Source organism: Colias croceus, chromosome 7, assembly GCF_905220415.1.
Source record: "Colias croceus chromosome 7, ilColCroc2.1".
NCBI classification, from domain to species: Eukaryota; Metazoa; Arthropoda; class Insecta; order Lepidoptera; family Pieridae; genus Colias; species Colias croceus.
Window position 1 is genome coordinate 9,206,182 of NC_059543.1, and position 14,856 is coordinate 9,221,037.

Here is a 14,856-nt window from a genome sequence, read left to right on the forward strand (position 1 = left end):
AAGAGAATTTAAATCACTATGCTAGGTACCTACCTATCTAGACAACCGTTTGGACATTTAGGTTCCGGTCAGACTTTTTTACTTCCACGTCGACGCGACGTGTCAAATCGTCAGATCACAGAAATACAACAAACAAAAAAAATCATTTAGAATAGTTTCTTTTATAATATCCTCTCTATCTACTCTCTATTGCTGATACTGAAAGCTGTACATAATATTAGTTACTTAGATAATAATACAGCTGTAGGTAACTAGGTAGATGTTAGAGCTTTCTCTAGTTATCGAGTTATCGACATAATAATATTGTAAATTATTGGATTGTCCATTAAAATTTACCCAGATGTTACAAGGCAGATGGCTTTATCATTACTTATTCTTTTATAATATCAACATGTCTGTTTGAAATTTGAATATTTTACCGTACGTGAGTCGTGTAGACTCGTAATATTTGTTTAGGTTCGAACAGCGAGATATATCACTCGGATAACTTGGGAGACGAATGTCGAATTCATTCAGTTGCCGGTAACTACGATCGTGGAAGCGCGTTTCACCGCGACTAGTTTTCCCGCGAAAGCAGATAGTTACACACTTTTCTTATTTTCATTATAGCAAGGGATTGCCCAATTTTCTGTTTTTATGATTATTTAGATTCTATGAGTATTTTTACATAGATTGTGGATGGGTCAAGGTGCAGTGTATTAGAAATCGGGCATCATGCCAGTTTGTTTTGGTAAACATTGAGATATTAAAATACGCAATATTATAATTATTAAGTCTGCTATGGTGGCTCCGTATCTCGTACTATGATTGCTTACAAATAATAAAGTACTTTAATATCTAACCGCGCTATGTGATCTGGAATATGTTAATCGTTTAACATACGCAAGACAATTGGAAATAAACATCAAAAGTATTCAGATCAATAAGGAAATAACCTTAGGAAATAACATATTTGAGCGATGTTATCGTGATATAATTAAATTAGAACTGTTATGAAGCTCTAATAGTATGACTGAAGAGTTGAAATCAGCTACCCAAGAAGGGTCAAGCCAAGTAGAGATCGAGCCAATAAGAAATATAACCAAAAAAGTTCATGTGCCTCAGAAAACCTTGGAGTCGAGATTATGGGATCTTTTGCAGCCTGTAGCCAGATTATGGGGTCTCATAACGGCTGTAGGTAAGACGCATTTATCAACCTAAAACAATTTGAACATAAAATTAGTTATGTTGATAAACATAGGTAACAGCTGACTGATTAAACGAAACGTTTTTATAAAATTTACGAGTGAATACTACCTACCTTATACCTAGGTATCTAATGATCATGCCAAAGATGGGACCGTTCTCGAAAACACGAATTTTGAATTTACCAATTATAATTCATTAATTATAAAGTACCTAACTATATCTACATAGTATTAGATACGTCTTCTATACCATTAAAAAATCACTACCTAGGTACTAGGTATTTTGTTTCGACCACAGGTTTCGTAAAATATGTTTTTCTTCTCAAAACAATACCGGGCCTAAGCAATTTATCATCAAAAGTTTTATTTTGTCGATGAATGAATTCCATTTTGAAATGAAAACATGATAATTGTAATAAATACCAACTTTTACTGCAGTAATGAGCGGTGCTGGGGCAGAGCTAACTGTATTGCAATACGACTTAGCACCGGCTTTGATGTAAGTACCTACCTAAACTTTATTCCTGTTTTTAGAAAGCGTGTAACGAGTAGTAATTATCACACTATCACATCTTTTTTTAACTAATGGAAATAAATTTGAATCATATAATTGTCTAGACATGTTTTTGAAAAATGTGTACCGAAGTAGATAGGTATTTAAAAATGCTAAACATTGATAAAGCGTCTCGTGTTTACCATAATAGGTATTATGTATGAAAACTGGAATTAAAAATTAAATGAAATATAATTTCCAAATTGGTAAACATTTAAGAGAAAGTTAGTGCGTTATGTTTTGTTTTTCTTATCGTGGAATTCATTGTAATTAATTGACTTCGGTGAATGGTCCAAAACTAAGTCCAAAACGTACTAAGTAGACCCATTTTAGAAATGTCTATGATGTAGGTAGTTGGCAATTATACTTGAGTGCAATGTGCTTTTTTGTATTCGTGAAAGTAGTGACGGATTTACACATACTCCACCTGCTGGTTTAACCAATTTATAAGTTGCCCCCTTGACCATACACTGTTACATATTATCATGCTAATTGTAATGATAAGGTATTTGCCTAAATGTCGAGATTTGAGTTAGTAAGAAGTATTGATAATATGGTCATTTAAAGACAAAATTGAGATTTTCTAATAAAGCAATTTTTACAAGTACACAGCGGTTAGCGGGAGTCCGCTCCTTGGACATATTATTATTTATTATAATGCGTCCTATCTGCAACTATTTTCTTAAATCGGCCTTCAGACTTGCATTGCTGGAAACCAAAACAGGGTTAATCCGGCCCTGTGTATCACTCACGTTATTTGCAGACACGTCTACTTAATAAGCAATACATATCTCTATCCTGAGGAGTCTGGGGTCAAATTATGTCAATACAATTGTTCCGAGTGAATTATTAATTATATTCTATTCTTACTGCTTTTCGCGACTTCACCCGGAGACCCGTGCAGTTGTTCAATTTATATTACCTACTTCGACACGCTCTACAGGCCAAACCGTTCGCGCTGGTCATACATACATAAACACAGAAAGATGTTTCGTTTTCATAAACATAATCATTATTGTATTTGTATCTGTAAAGTGAATATTTGCTACGCAGAGCCGGCGCTACCCTGGTATTTATTCTCGAGACTATGTGGGTTATAGCCCTATTCGTTGACCTATTGGGTCGGCGAGGCGAGTACACACTGGGTCTTCGGTGTTGGGACTTCATGAGGTGGTCCTGCGGGAGGGCCAGAGCGCCATTCTACGCGTGTGCAGCCACCGCACTATTGTTTGCCAACCTGACATTACTTACAACAATATCAGGTAATATTCCTTCTCTTAATTTTTGTGTCTGTGTCTGGGTGTTAATTATCTATATAAGTATTTATTTAAAATTATATATATAATATATACAGTATGTTTATCAGCCATTGGGTTTCTATAACACAAGCGACGCTTAGTATGAGCATGGACGAATATAATATATAGGTAGATTATATTATATAGATTATATTCGTCCATGGTATGAGATCAAATCGTGCCGTGTATGAAAATTGTCCTGAAATATTTATTTAATTCTTCTTAAAATATCAAGTAAATTAGTAATTGTCTATTGTCGTAGAAAATAAACAGTTATGTAATTGGTCGCTATCGCAGAATAAATATTTCTAATAGGTAGTTACCTACGTACAATATGAAATGATTCATCATCAAAGGAAATTTTATAAGCAATAGCTGTTGTCTTCCTTTATAGGCCAAGTGGCGTGACAACTATTGCTTATTATTTTAAATAGTAGGTACTTATTTAGTATAACATTTTTCTCGTAAAGGTACCTAATATTTTCAATGTGTAAGTTTTGATGGATCATTTAAATATAGATATTTCTTTCACAGCCACACCAAATCTATAAAATACAACAATAATAATTTTGTACAAAACAACACGTCTAAATTAAATGCAACTAAAATTTGTAAAAAGTCTTATCTATCCAATTATTTATATTCTTGCAAGGTCTAATCATTAATATATTATGTATCTACATATTTGAATTAATTTAAAAGCAATTGAGTTTTTTTGCAGCCAATAAACACCTATAAAAATATATAAATTCTGTACATATACAGATATATGTAGATACTGTTATTACTGCCTGTAATTGCACGTTTTTTTCTTAATCATAGTCGTTTATATTTTAATATTTTATTGCAGGTAATATTGTTTATCCAAATAGTATAGGAGATGAATTCTAATTAAGATTGATTATACTTGTTTTATCAAATATAATAATTGTACAAGTATTTACCACTAAAATGCATGTAATCACACGTTAGTACACTACTAATTGTAAGTAGGTACTTACGTCATTGATACAATGATTTATCCAATAAGAACAATCATTCGCATTATTCTCCTACTACTTATTAGTATTCAGTATATATGGCAGTATTAACATAAACTTTGTAACAAAAAAATCTTTTTTTTCTCTACATAATTTTTCATACGTTACGTGATACGTCCTATTCAAGTCCTATTGCATGCCATAATCGTAAGAATTTTCCCCTCTATTTTATAAAAAAAAAATCTCAATATAGGTAAGTATTATCTCTATGAATACGACGTTATTTTTGCTCACGCTGCGGCAAAAAGGGAATTTTATTATTTCATTTACAAGTCTACTACAGTCTACACGCCTCTGATAGTAAAAAAGTTTTATAAAACACTTTGTTTTTGTGCCAAAAAATGAGGAAGATTCACTAGATGAATGTTATTTGACATGCTGGTGTATTTTGACCCTTAAATGATTATTTTAATATGAAATTCACGTCACGTATAATACTGTGATATCACGTACTCGGGTAATGTGAATAGAAAATGTCATATCACATTTTTACATAAAATCCCAACACATATTTTCTTTTAAAACTTTCTCATAATGTGTTTCATTTTAAAATGATGCATCATATTGTGTACCTACCTGCTATGAAAGAGTTGTCTTAAGAAATATTTTCCAAGAACATGCAATTTTATATATTTCCTATTTAAAAATTTATATAAAATATATTTCTTACTTTCATATTCATTCATAGAAAACACTTCATAATTACAAAAGTCAGAATAAAAATCGGTGGTCATTTGGCATGTAGGTAGGTACAATACGTTAGCAATATAAATATTCATTTATTTTCCAAAATATCTAATAGGTACTGTTGGTACGTAGTTCTTAAATTATGTACTGTATATACAAGTTTTTCTAGGTGGTATGCTGCTAATCCTAGCAGCCCTTCGCGCCGCAGTTCCATTCTCTCCCTACGCCAACCACGGACCCCATTCGCCCAGAGCGGGGAGCTCTTTGCTCACCCAGCATGAGCCCAATCTGCCTGATGTTTATTATAATGCTGCCAATGCTACTGACGATAAGTAAGTAAGAACGACGTTCCCCAAAAAAGCCGATGTTTCTCATTTCGTAGTGTATTTTTTTCAATGTTGTGTATAAAGATGACCCACTGTTTTAAGATTTGGTAGGCTATGTTCATCATATAGGTTTATTCAAAGTTTGCAGAAAGGAAACTAAAATTATTTACTGGCTATTTAAATATGGCATAACTTATTAGCTGTGTTTACAAATAAATGATTCAAATAGACTTCTTTACGTTGTCCTAGGTCATAGCTTTAATTACTTGTCGTAGAATCCAGAATTATTTATTTACCTACCTACTACTAGTGAATTAATGATTTGATTATAACGCTTATCAGAATATTATCGAGTCTTGTTCTGACATTACGGCCTTAGCTTTCGAGATATAAAGGAAAGCCCTGTTTGTGTTATACAGGTACTTATATCTCCTTAGTACCTACAATTTCATAGGATCACATTCAAATAATATGTTAAAATTTTTATTTGAACAAAAAGTTGGTTGGTTATTAAAAAACAACGAGTGGTTTTCCACTTGCTGCTTTTTTCGACATTTTTAATTTAAATTATATTTAAAAATAGATAATACATATTTAAAAATAGAATCATAAGTTACCGGTTACATAAATAGAATTTGTGAAGTTGCAAGATATAAGTTATTATAATAATTTAAAGTTAGACAAGACGTATATTATTTTTTATCTATGAATTTGAATGTGCATACGATGTTATAAAGTATGTGCTCGTAGTCTTTCTATTAAAATATTACATATATAATATTAAAAAAAATATCGTGATTATTTATAAACTTTTTGAAACTTTACAGGTGCGAGGAGATGACCGTCATAAACGTAAAAACTCCAAGTAAATCACGTTCCGTTACGCCCAAGCCATCCCTTTTGGAACTTTAGCTTATTTTATGACTTTTAGATAATTATTGGTACAAATAAAGATTTATACAAGTATGAAAAAAAATACTCATAAAGTCATAATTATTGTAGATTGCATAATGCTGGTTATAATAACAATTAACACTGCACTAAATCGTTTGTTTATTGTGTTAAACCTTAGTGTTAAACGATAACCTAGGCATAATTAATAATATTATTATATTCGTTGAAATAAGAAACTATTTATATTTAGCTACAAGTTTTATTTATTTTCTACTTTTACAATGTTTTTTGGTTTTTCTAAAATAAAACCATCTGTGATAGTTTAATTTCTACATTAGGATATCTGTGCCCATGTTTTTGTATTTTAATTATGGTGTTTAAGAAATATTCGAATGATACCTATGTTGTTTTATTTTAATTGCATGAATGTGTTTGCTTAAACTTGTTTTTGGCTTAGAAAAGCGTAATATGAATATGCAGCTTTCATGATCTGAAAAGATAAAGTATAATTTTAATATAAAATTATTAATAATACTCAAAAATAATAACTTTAATTTGCCACACATCTCTAGATTTTGCTCATTCATTATTTAAAAAAAAAACAGAAGTATATCTTAAGTAGGTAGGTATCATTTTGTACTCACAAAATATATCTATAAGCTAATATTTTTTATACATTTATATAATGATTTGTTTGGATCTCTAGATATATAAAGAGAACTAGAAAAATATCTAAATACGGAGGTTATCTGGTAGGCATACCATATTAGTAAGTAACATACCATCTATATGTACACATGATTTCTTCATTTATAAGTACATATATGTACTAGTAAACAACGCATAGAATTAGAAATAGACCATGCGAACGTATGAATTGAAGAACAATTGTTGCAATTAACATCGTAAGTATTAACTATTGTTGTCTGTTTGCTAAGCAACAGGGAATCGGATATTTTATGTTTGAGTTTAAGTCAGCTGGATATAAATATTATGTCATTATAAAATGTAAGTACATAAGCACTTAATTCATGTTGATTATTTTGATACTGTAATTTTCAATTAGTAACCTAGTTTCTTTTTTTATCCATAACCATTTTTTCCTAGCATATCTAGGGATCAATAGAATGTTACCTGTTTACCTATACATATATTATTCATTTCATCTTTCTAATCGATTTAAACCCCCTAAAACATGAGTACATGTTTAATATCCCTTCAAAGTGAACACCGAATACCTACCTTGGACCTTCAGAATACTATGATCTCATTTTACTGAACTTAAGAGAACGTCACGTTTTACGTGTATTGCACTTACAGCTAGAAAGCAATTGTTGTCCATATTAGCGAAGCCGGCTGCAGTTAAGCGGAGCGGGCGTTGCGTCCTCACCATGGCAATAACAAGCATTCGACGGAGGCGCGACGACATGCGCTCCCATTTACAGTGCATTATTGCTTCTGACACTCGACCAGCCTGCAACCAACTTTCCTTATAATGGGCCCTCTACACAATGGGCAGCGTTGGCCCAACAGATGATTGTCGTTGGCTGCCATTAGGGCGATTATAAATAAACATCTACAGAGTACAGACTACAATAAGGCCGAACATAGATATTACACTATCGTGATTGCCTACTCGCTCAACGCTACCGATTGTGAAAAAGGCATTGGGAAAAATGAAATGCTATCGAACTATAATCTAGACTTTGAACTATAATTGCCATAGAGTGTAAAAACAAAACAAATGTCTCATTCAAATCTTTGTAGGTAAGCATTTAACCCATTGAGCCCCGAGCGGCCCGATCGGTCCACGACACAATAGATTTTCATATTTTATGTATATTAAATCTCCACTTTTCTTATCAAAGTAAGTAGAATAACAGCCGCCAACTAAAAACAATTAACGACTTATTCGGTATTCCCTAATTCATGAGTAGGTAATGAATCAATTAATTTCCTTAAGTAGGTTACCACAAATTAGTTAGTGTTAATTAAATGAAACAATATAGGTACAGTACCTATCTATACTTAAATTAAAGAACTATAAACGAAATAAATTATACGAAAGATTGATAGGTAAACTATAGACATAAGACAAGATTTTATTCCATTTATAACTCAATTGTTTATTCATTCAAGGATAAAGATGCTGAATCACTCTTTGATATTATTTTCTTAAAAAACAATACTATGTGGTAACTATTTATTAATCAGCAGATCGTAACTGCAGTTCTTGTTTTAAAAAAAGACCATAACTACCTATGTCTTTCGATGCTCAACCGTGAGGTTTTTTTTTATTTTGAAGTCCGAATCTCTTGAACGAGGGAACCAAGATAATATTTTTACTGGTAATGATTTGAGGAATGTTTTATTATAATAAAACATAAGAGAGAACAGGTTGCGAATTCAAAAGGAATTCTAAGACATTGAAAAATGCTTATTTTAAATCCGATTTCCAAGAAGGATTGAAAGAACAGTAAGAAGTAAGTTCCATTAAAAGGAATGTTTAATGATACAATTTTTATATGCAATAAAGCATTTTTATTATTTCATAACATGATATAATGAATATAAACATTGAACATAATTGATAAGTCAGCTCGTTAGCAGTGAAACATTGTATTGCCAGCTGTATGATCATCGCCGCGAAGAAAGCCAAAGAAGTAACCAAACGAATTGATTTAAAACTAGATGCGTCTTGCTGTAAAATAAATTTAGTCAAGTAAAATTATAGACGTGGGAAATAATGTAAAATTATTTTCATTTAAATCTTTCTATATAGTTAGGTAAAGCTAATTAATTATCTTATTTAGTAAGTAACTACATATTATATACCTAGGTAACTATTATTAGAATTTTTATTTATGCTACGATTACGACATGAAATGTAGATTAAACTACTATTGTATCTGTTATGCGGTAAAGTACACAGTATAACCACAACGTCAGTAAATTAAAATCAAGTAATAAGAGTTAAGACTTACCGAAACTTGTACCATTACTACGCAAATAGCAGCCATGCTTGATAATAGTTGTGTCATAAAGCCATAGGAATACGTAGCGGCAAATTTTTCTACACATCTAAAAGAAACCATCTGAATTAATTGACTCTATCTACGAACAAAAGAATATACCTACCGTGGGGTTTCCTCAAATAAATTTGTTAAACCAATGATTGGTTGGATGTTTCAAATTTATTTCATTTTTATAGTTATCAAGAGCATACCTAGTACTTACGCCAGATATAATTTGAAGATAAATGGTGTTTATATTTAGTAAATAGTAATTAGGTACCTATTTACAGGTTTTAGTCTAAGGTTTTAATCAAGCAACCTATGAGGTAAATAGGTATTTATAAACCTAATTTTCTACTAGACAGTGCAGTACCTAAACAATTACGAATTATATATTATCTTCGTCTTTATTAATAAAGTTGAAGAAGGTGAGTAAATCACACCGATCTCAAAGTTTCCATAGAAAAATTGAATTTTTTATGATTACACTCATACAACTAGATATTTATGGAAAGTAAGCTCGAAGTCTTTCATTTTGAACCAAGAGTGAATATGAAGTGTCGATAAAGTTGATTCAGGCGTAAGAAAAAAGCAACCAAGTGACAATATTTGGGATGTAATCCGTAGATATTACTGCGTGTCGTATCCTCCCTGAAAGCGGTTCGCTTTATTGCTTCAAAATTGATACTTTTTTACGCTACGTCTACATAAATTTTCTCCAGTCTGCCACACATTTCCTTGGTAATTTTACGTAATAATAATCGACGCAGAAATTTAAAATTAAACATACTTACCTAATAAACTTGTTTTACGACGTACATTAATATAATGTTATGTAGACACTGTAACTGTCCATTCGATAAAAATACGCATTTATTTAATTTATGTAAGTATGTATCAGGCTTTGGCTTCAACTGATTATTGTCTACTTGTCTCGTATAATTAGTGCTATTAACTCTAGATACGTATTAAAATAACAGTAGTTTACTGTTGACTCAAGTTAAACTCATGCCAAATCAGTTTTAATATCTTCAATGTTATACTTTAGCCAGATGTAGGTACTTAGATAAATGTATTGCAAATGAGCAAAGTAGGTAGGTATATTTTAATATTAAGTTTAAGGCAACATGAAGCTATCAATTTGAATTAAACACCTACTTTATACAGGTAAAGCTACATAATGTTTAGTGTTACACTTACGCAATTAATGACTGGTGTTGACGGAAACAATTTATAACAGCATGTTCCAAAGCAATTTCGAAATCTTCTAATATTCCATTTGATCTAATTGTTGCTAACAAATCTTCCATATCAGTCTCGTGAAACATTAACAACAATGATATATTATCTTCATTATGATGGCTTTGTATGCGTTCAGTAACTTTCCTTACAGTGCGGTCATAAACCGTTATTATTGCTTCTTGCAATATAACAAATTGATTACTCATATGCAGTATAACTGAACCAATGAATGTGTCTATTGTCATTACAATGTGACCAGTCCAGAGCAAACCTACAGTTTCTAAAATAAACGTGGAAACGTACGATTGATTAGACTGATAACTCCATGGAATGTAAATAGGCTGTGGTAATGTTCTCGGTGGCTTTTGCATGGAATCATTATAATTTAAAACTTCGCGTTTCCATCGGACATCCTGTATTATGCCATACACATTTGAATTACCAATTGTTATCCAACCAAAGAACAAAAACGCGCCTGTCAATAATCGAGTTATCTTTACAGTTCTCTTATTTCGTTCATTATTTTGATAAAACTGTTGCATGTCTATTTCTAAAGTGTGAACAATCTCCTGGATTTCTTTATTCTTAAAGAAAAATATATACAACTTGATCAGCGTAAGGTTGTGGGTTATGACAAATGAGAGACTAAACATAAAACGGTCTAAATCTTTATCTCCGACAAAGGGATCAATGGTCTCTAGTCCAACGAAACCAGCAACCCACACAAGTTCAGTCAATATAGAATAGTATAAATAGATTCCTGGAAAATTTCTAGTGTCCTCTTCATCGGGATGATGCCACCAACCTAGGCCCAGAAATCTTAATAGAAGATAGTGCACGGCAAAGTAACGGCGTGGACGATTTTCTTCAATATTTTGCATTTTACCAATTACCATCAAAGGACTTGGCAAACACAAGGCGGTATGAAGTTTAAATCGAGATTTAGAAACTCATTACAATAGTGGCTAATATGTATTCAAGCTATAAGCGAAAGCGATAAACTTGAGACTTGCGCAAAAGTGTTAAAAAATATGTTTTGTATAACAATTTAAAAAAGTACTCATAGTCACTTCAAAAGTCTACTTTAAATCAATAAACCGCACAATATGGAGTTATAATAGATAGGTATATTATGTTTACATTGGTAGGTATTGACTATTAGAATTTTATTGCATCGTTTGATCTTTAAGTGTGATATCATCAAAGACAGTCTGCAAACATGGGTTTTTTTTTAAATAGAAATAAAATGTGACGATCTCTTCTTATATATTCTTCTTATATATATTATATATCTATCTATGTACAAATATATTCCTATTCTTCTGTACGTTTTTTTCTGGGTAGACCAAAATCTATTGACAATTTTATGATTTATCAGTAAAAAATTTGTCATATACTTAGGTACTTAATGTGTACACATGTAAAAATTAAAATGGCAACAAAACACAGCTTACATCATTATATCCTACTAATATTACCTAGAATAAGACATTATCAGCTAACTTTTTCTCGCGGAACGCGGGCAAAATCGCGGGCGGAAATATATTTTTATCTATTTATTTTACACTTAATTAATGGTACAAATAGGAAACCTTAGAATTAATTACTTACATCTAAAACCAGAGTACAATTTACTTGGCGGCCTTATCACTAAGTAGTGATCTCTACCAGGCAACCACGGTAAAAGGTAACGAGCAAAGAGGTAATACCAGGTAATACATATAAGAGGTAATAAGAGGAATATAGTATCTACCTAAATTACACACATCACAAGTGATACTTAGGTTGTTTTTTATGAAAATGGTATCATTTCATTTTATTCATTCGATTACATATTTATAACTATTTATAACATAATTATTTTTACACACATTAATTTCTAACATAAAATAAAATAATTTTATTTTTCGCTACTAAATTGCACTAAAGCTGACACGATTAAGTATTCACTGAAATTGGTTAACCAAAGTGCTGTAATTGGTGGTTATCAATATGACGCTTAAAACGTGTGATTTAAAGTGAATATATATTCCCTAGTATAACTTGAAACTATATATTTTAGTAAGGTACCGATCACATGCATAAATTTCTAATGAGAACTTCGTATTCGAATTTGTTAAAGTTATATCATAAGATTATCCTTTCCTCATACCATTATATTAGCTACTATTAAGTATTCTGTGCTCATACTTTAAAAGTGGTAAAGCATTTGTAGAGGCTCTACGACGACTTTTGTAAATGTTGATGGTCTTACCATCAAGAGAACTGCGAACCACCAGCACGGTTGTTTGCTCTAACATAAAAGAAAAAAAAAAAATAATAATCCGATCCTGTTTGAAAACGATAGTACCTAGTCGTACGTAGTAGCTTACGACTAGATACCTACAATCTACATCTCTATATTGTGTGCCTGCTTCGTATAACGAAATTTGTAAGTTTACTGGCCTTAATAAGTACATATTGAGTGTAAAATTGGTTATTAACTTTATTTTACTAGGATGGTATGAGTTCAGACTATAAATAACTAGCTTACCGCCCGCGGCTTCGCCCACTTTCTCTAAAACGATTTGAGATTTAAACTATCCTATCTCTCAAGTTGGATCGAACTGCACATGGTGTGCGAATTTTATTATTATAATCGGTTAAGTGGTTTAGGAGTCCATTGAGGTCAAACATTTTTATATTATAATTTATACTAGATTTCCGCCCGCGGCTTCGCCCGCGTTTGCAAATGAAAACCCGCATAGTTCCCGTTCCCGTGGGATTTCCGGGATAAAAACTATCCTATGTGTTAATCCAAGTTACCCTCTATATGTGTGCTAAATTTCATTGTAATCGGTTCAGTAGTTTTTACGTGAAAGAGTAACAAACATCCATACATCCATACATCCATACTTACAAACATTCGCCTTTATAATATATATTAAGATAGATTTTGATGACCATCATAATGTAAAACTAAAATTAAGTAATTTGGAAAAAATAAAGTCAAGTTACGTGCCATGCATTGCTCAAGATTGCAACTACTTCGATTCCTGCGATTACTACTTCTTATTGGAATCTTTTTCAGATCTCGGTCCTTTTCAAAACTTTGAGTCTAATAATAAAAATTCACACACCAAGCATATTATGCATATACTTAAATCTACTTATTGATGCCCGATTAGTCCATTGAAATGTTACATGTTTTAGGCCTAATCGTGCGTTTTGTAGAGGACGCAATTTTATTTTTTTGATATGTAGGGGTCAGTGTGAAGCTAAAACCAAATTTGTGGGGTCACCACCCTTGTCCCACTGCCGCAATCTTGAAAATAGCGGTTGAAATGGTTTTTACGATATAACTCTTAAACTACTTACTTATTTAAGTAGGTATATATCCAATAAAAAAAAATTGTTAACAATATTTGTTGCAAATTAAATTCTCTACAACTTTTATTTGGTCCAGTAAGTTTTTGTTGTAGAACTATAAATAAAAAAGTTATAAGCGAAAATGTTTAATAATAAGAGTTATTTATATTTTACAATAAAACTTTTTTTTATCATTTTACGAAGAAATGATATCAGACCATTTTTGTTGATTGTTATTCGACAAACAACTTTTATACACAACATTTTTTCATTTCGTCAATAGAGCAATTAAATAATTAATTAATTAATTTTTAATAATTTTCAATGTTTTACAGCGCTCTGAAGTTAGTACTATTTTTCAGTAATATTTTTCATGTGCATTCAAGGAAAGTTAAATGAGCTTATTATACTGTCCTGCGAACCAATTACTGAAAAGTGAAAATCATTAGTTTCGATAATTATTTTATTCATTACGCCAATATAAATTGTAATTTAAAATTAATTCGAAATAGCTAGGCGCTATTTAGCTTACTGCAAGCTTACTGTTATATTTTCTCTGGTATTCAATAGATGGCGCGGTTGTAGCACAACCAAACATAATACCTAATATAAAGAAATTCAAACCATTATTCTGTTGGGCTATTTCAAATAGGTTATTGGTAGTGAATAATTAAATTTATGCACGCTAACTTTATAAATATCATACAATAATTATATCTTAAAATGTGATCATCAAATGGAACGTAACAAGTTATCTAGAGGTAGTATTCAAGCGCTAAAGCGATGTCTGCCGTGAGTAGGTATACAGAGTGTTTAATCATAAACTTTACTTGCTGGTGATAGTCAATCTGATAAATTATTTAGGTTTAATTTAATGTATTAAACGCAATCCCAACATATAGGTAATTAGAATTACAAATTGATATAAACTTATAGGTTATAAAACTCTACCTACCTATTGAATTCTAATATTAATTCTTACAAGATTATTTATGAGCAAATAAACAAGATTATAAAAGCTGCACAATAAATATAACACATATATATTTAGATTTAAGATTTAAATTGTGATTTAAATACACTCTAGGTCTAGGATATTTTTATTAAAGTGCTTAAAGCGCTAATGTAGAAAAAAATATCAGCTGTTCGACTTGGACTTTTGACGGTCTCGACTTCTGTCAAGTGTCAGGTACCTATAATAGTACTATATATTTACAATTTATAACCTCAAAATGGATTTAATCTTGACTGATATCGCACTTGGCTA

At 31.2% G+C, this 14,856-nt stretch overlaps 2 protein-coding genes across 2 annotated transcripts; one reads left to right on the top strand and one right to left on the bottom strand.

The window, feature by feature from the left end:
- The first annotated feature begins 501 nt into the window (after positions 1 to 501).
- LOC123693304 lies at positions 502 to 6,383 on the top strand. The gene is made up of 5 exons (XM_045638331.1): positions 502 to 1,177; positions 1,626 to 1,686; positions 2,794 to 3,002; positions 4,935 to 5,097; positions 5,919 to 6,383. The coding sequence occupies exons 1-5, from the start codon at positions 1,009 to 1,011 to the stop codon at positions 6,001 to 6,003; spliced, it is 687 nt and encodes a 228-aa protein (XP_045494287.1). The 5' UTR covers positions 502 to 1,008; the 3' UTR covers positions 6,004 to 6,383.
- Positions 5,656 to 9,837, bottom strand: LOC123693305 (odorant receptor 94a-like). The gene is made up of 5 exons (XM_045638332.1): positions 9,794 to 9,837; positions 8,970 to 9,066; positions 8,573 to 8,686; positions 7,304 to 7,459; positions 5,656 to 6,475 (listed from the first exon to the last, which is right to left on the bottom strand). Exons 2-5 carry the CDS (start codon positions 9,024 to 9,026, stop codon positions 6,422 to 6,424), a joined length of 381 nt encoding a protein of 126 aa, XP_045494288.1. The 5' UTR covers positions 9,027 to 9,066; positions 9,794 to 9,837; the 3' UTR covers positions 5,656 to 6,421.
- Between the last annotated feature and the right edge of the window lie 5,019 nt (positions 9,838 to 14,856).

Coding starts and splice junctions, on each gene's coding strand:
- LOC123693305 (XM_045638332.1), bottom strand. CDS start 9,026: ATGACACAACTATTATCAAGCATGGCTGCTATTTGCGTAGTAATGGTA. Junction 8,687..8,969: donor TAGTAATGGTACAAGTTTCG/GTAAGTCTTAAC, acceptor TTTATTTTACAG/CAAGACGCATCTAGTTTTAA. Junction 6,476..7,303: donor ACAACAATTGCTTTCTAGCT/GTAAGTGCAATA, acceptor TTATCTTTTCAG/ATCATGAAAGCTGCATATTC.
- LOC123693304 (XM_045638331.1), top strand. CDS start 1,009: ATGACTGAAGAGTTGAAATCAGCTACCCAAGAAGGGTCAAGCCAAGTA. Junction 1,178..1,625: donor GGGTCTCATAACGGCTGTAG/GTAAGACGCATT, acceptor CTTTTACTGCAG/TAATGAGCGGTGCTGGGGCA. Junction 5,098..5,918: donor GCCAATGCTACTGACGATAA/GTAAGTAAGAAC, acceptor GAAACTTTACAG/GTGCGAGGAGATGACCGTCA.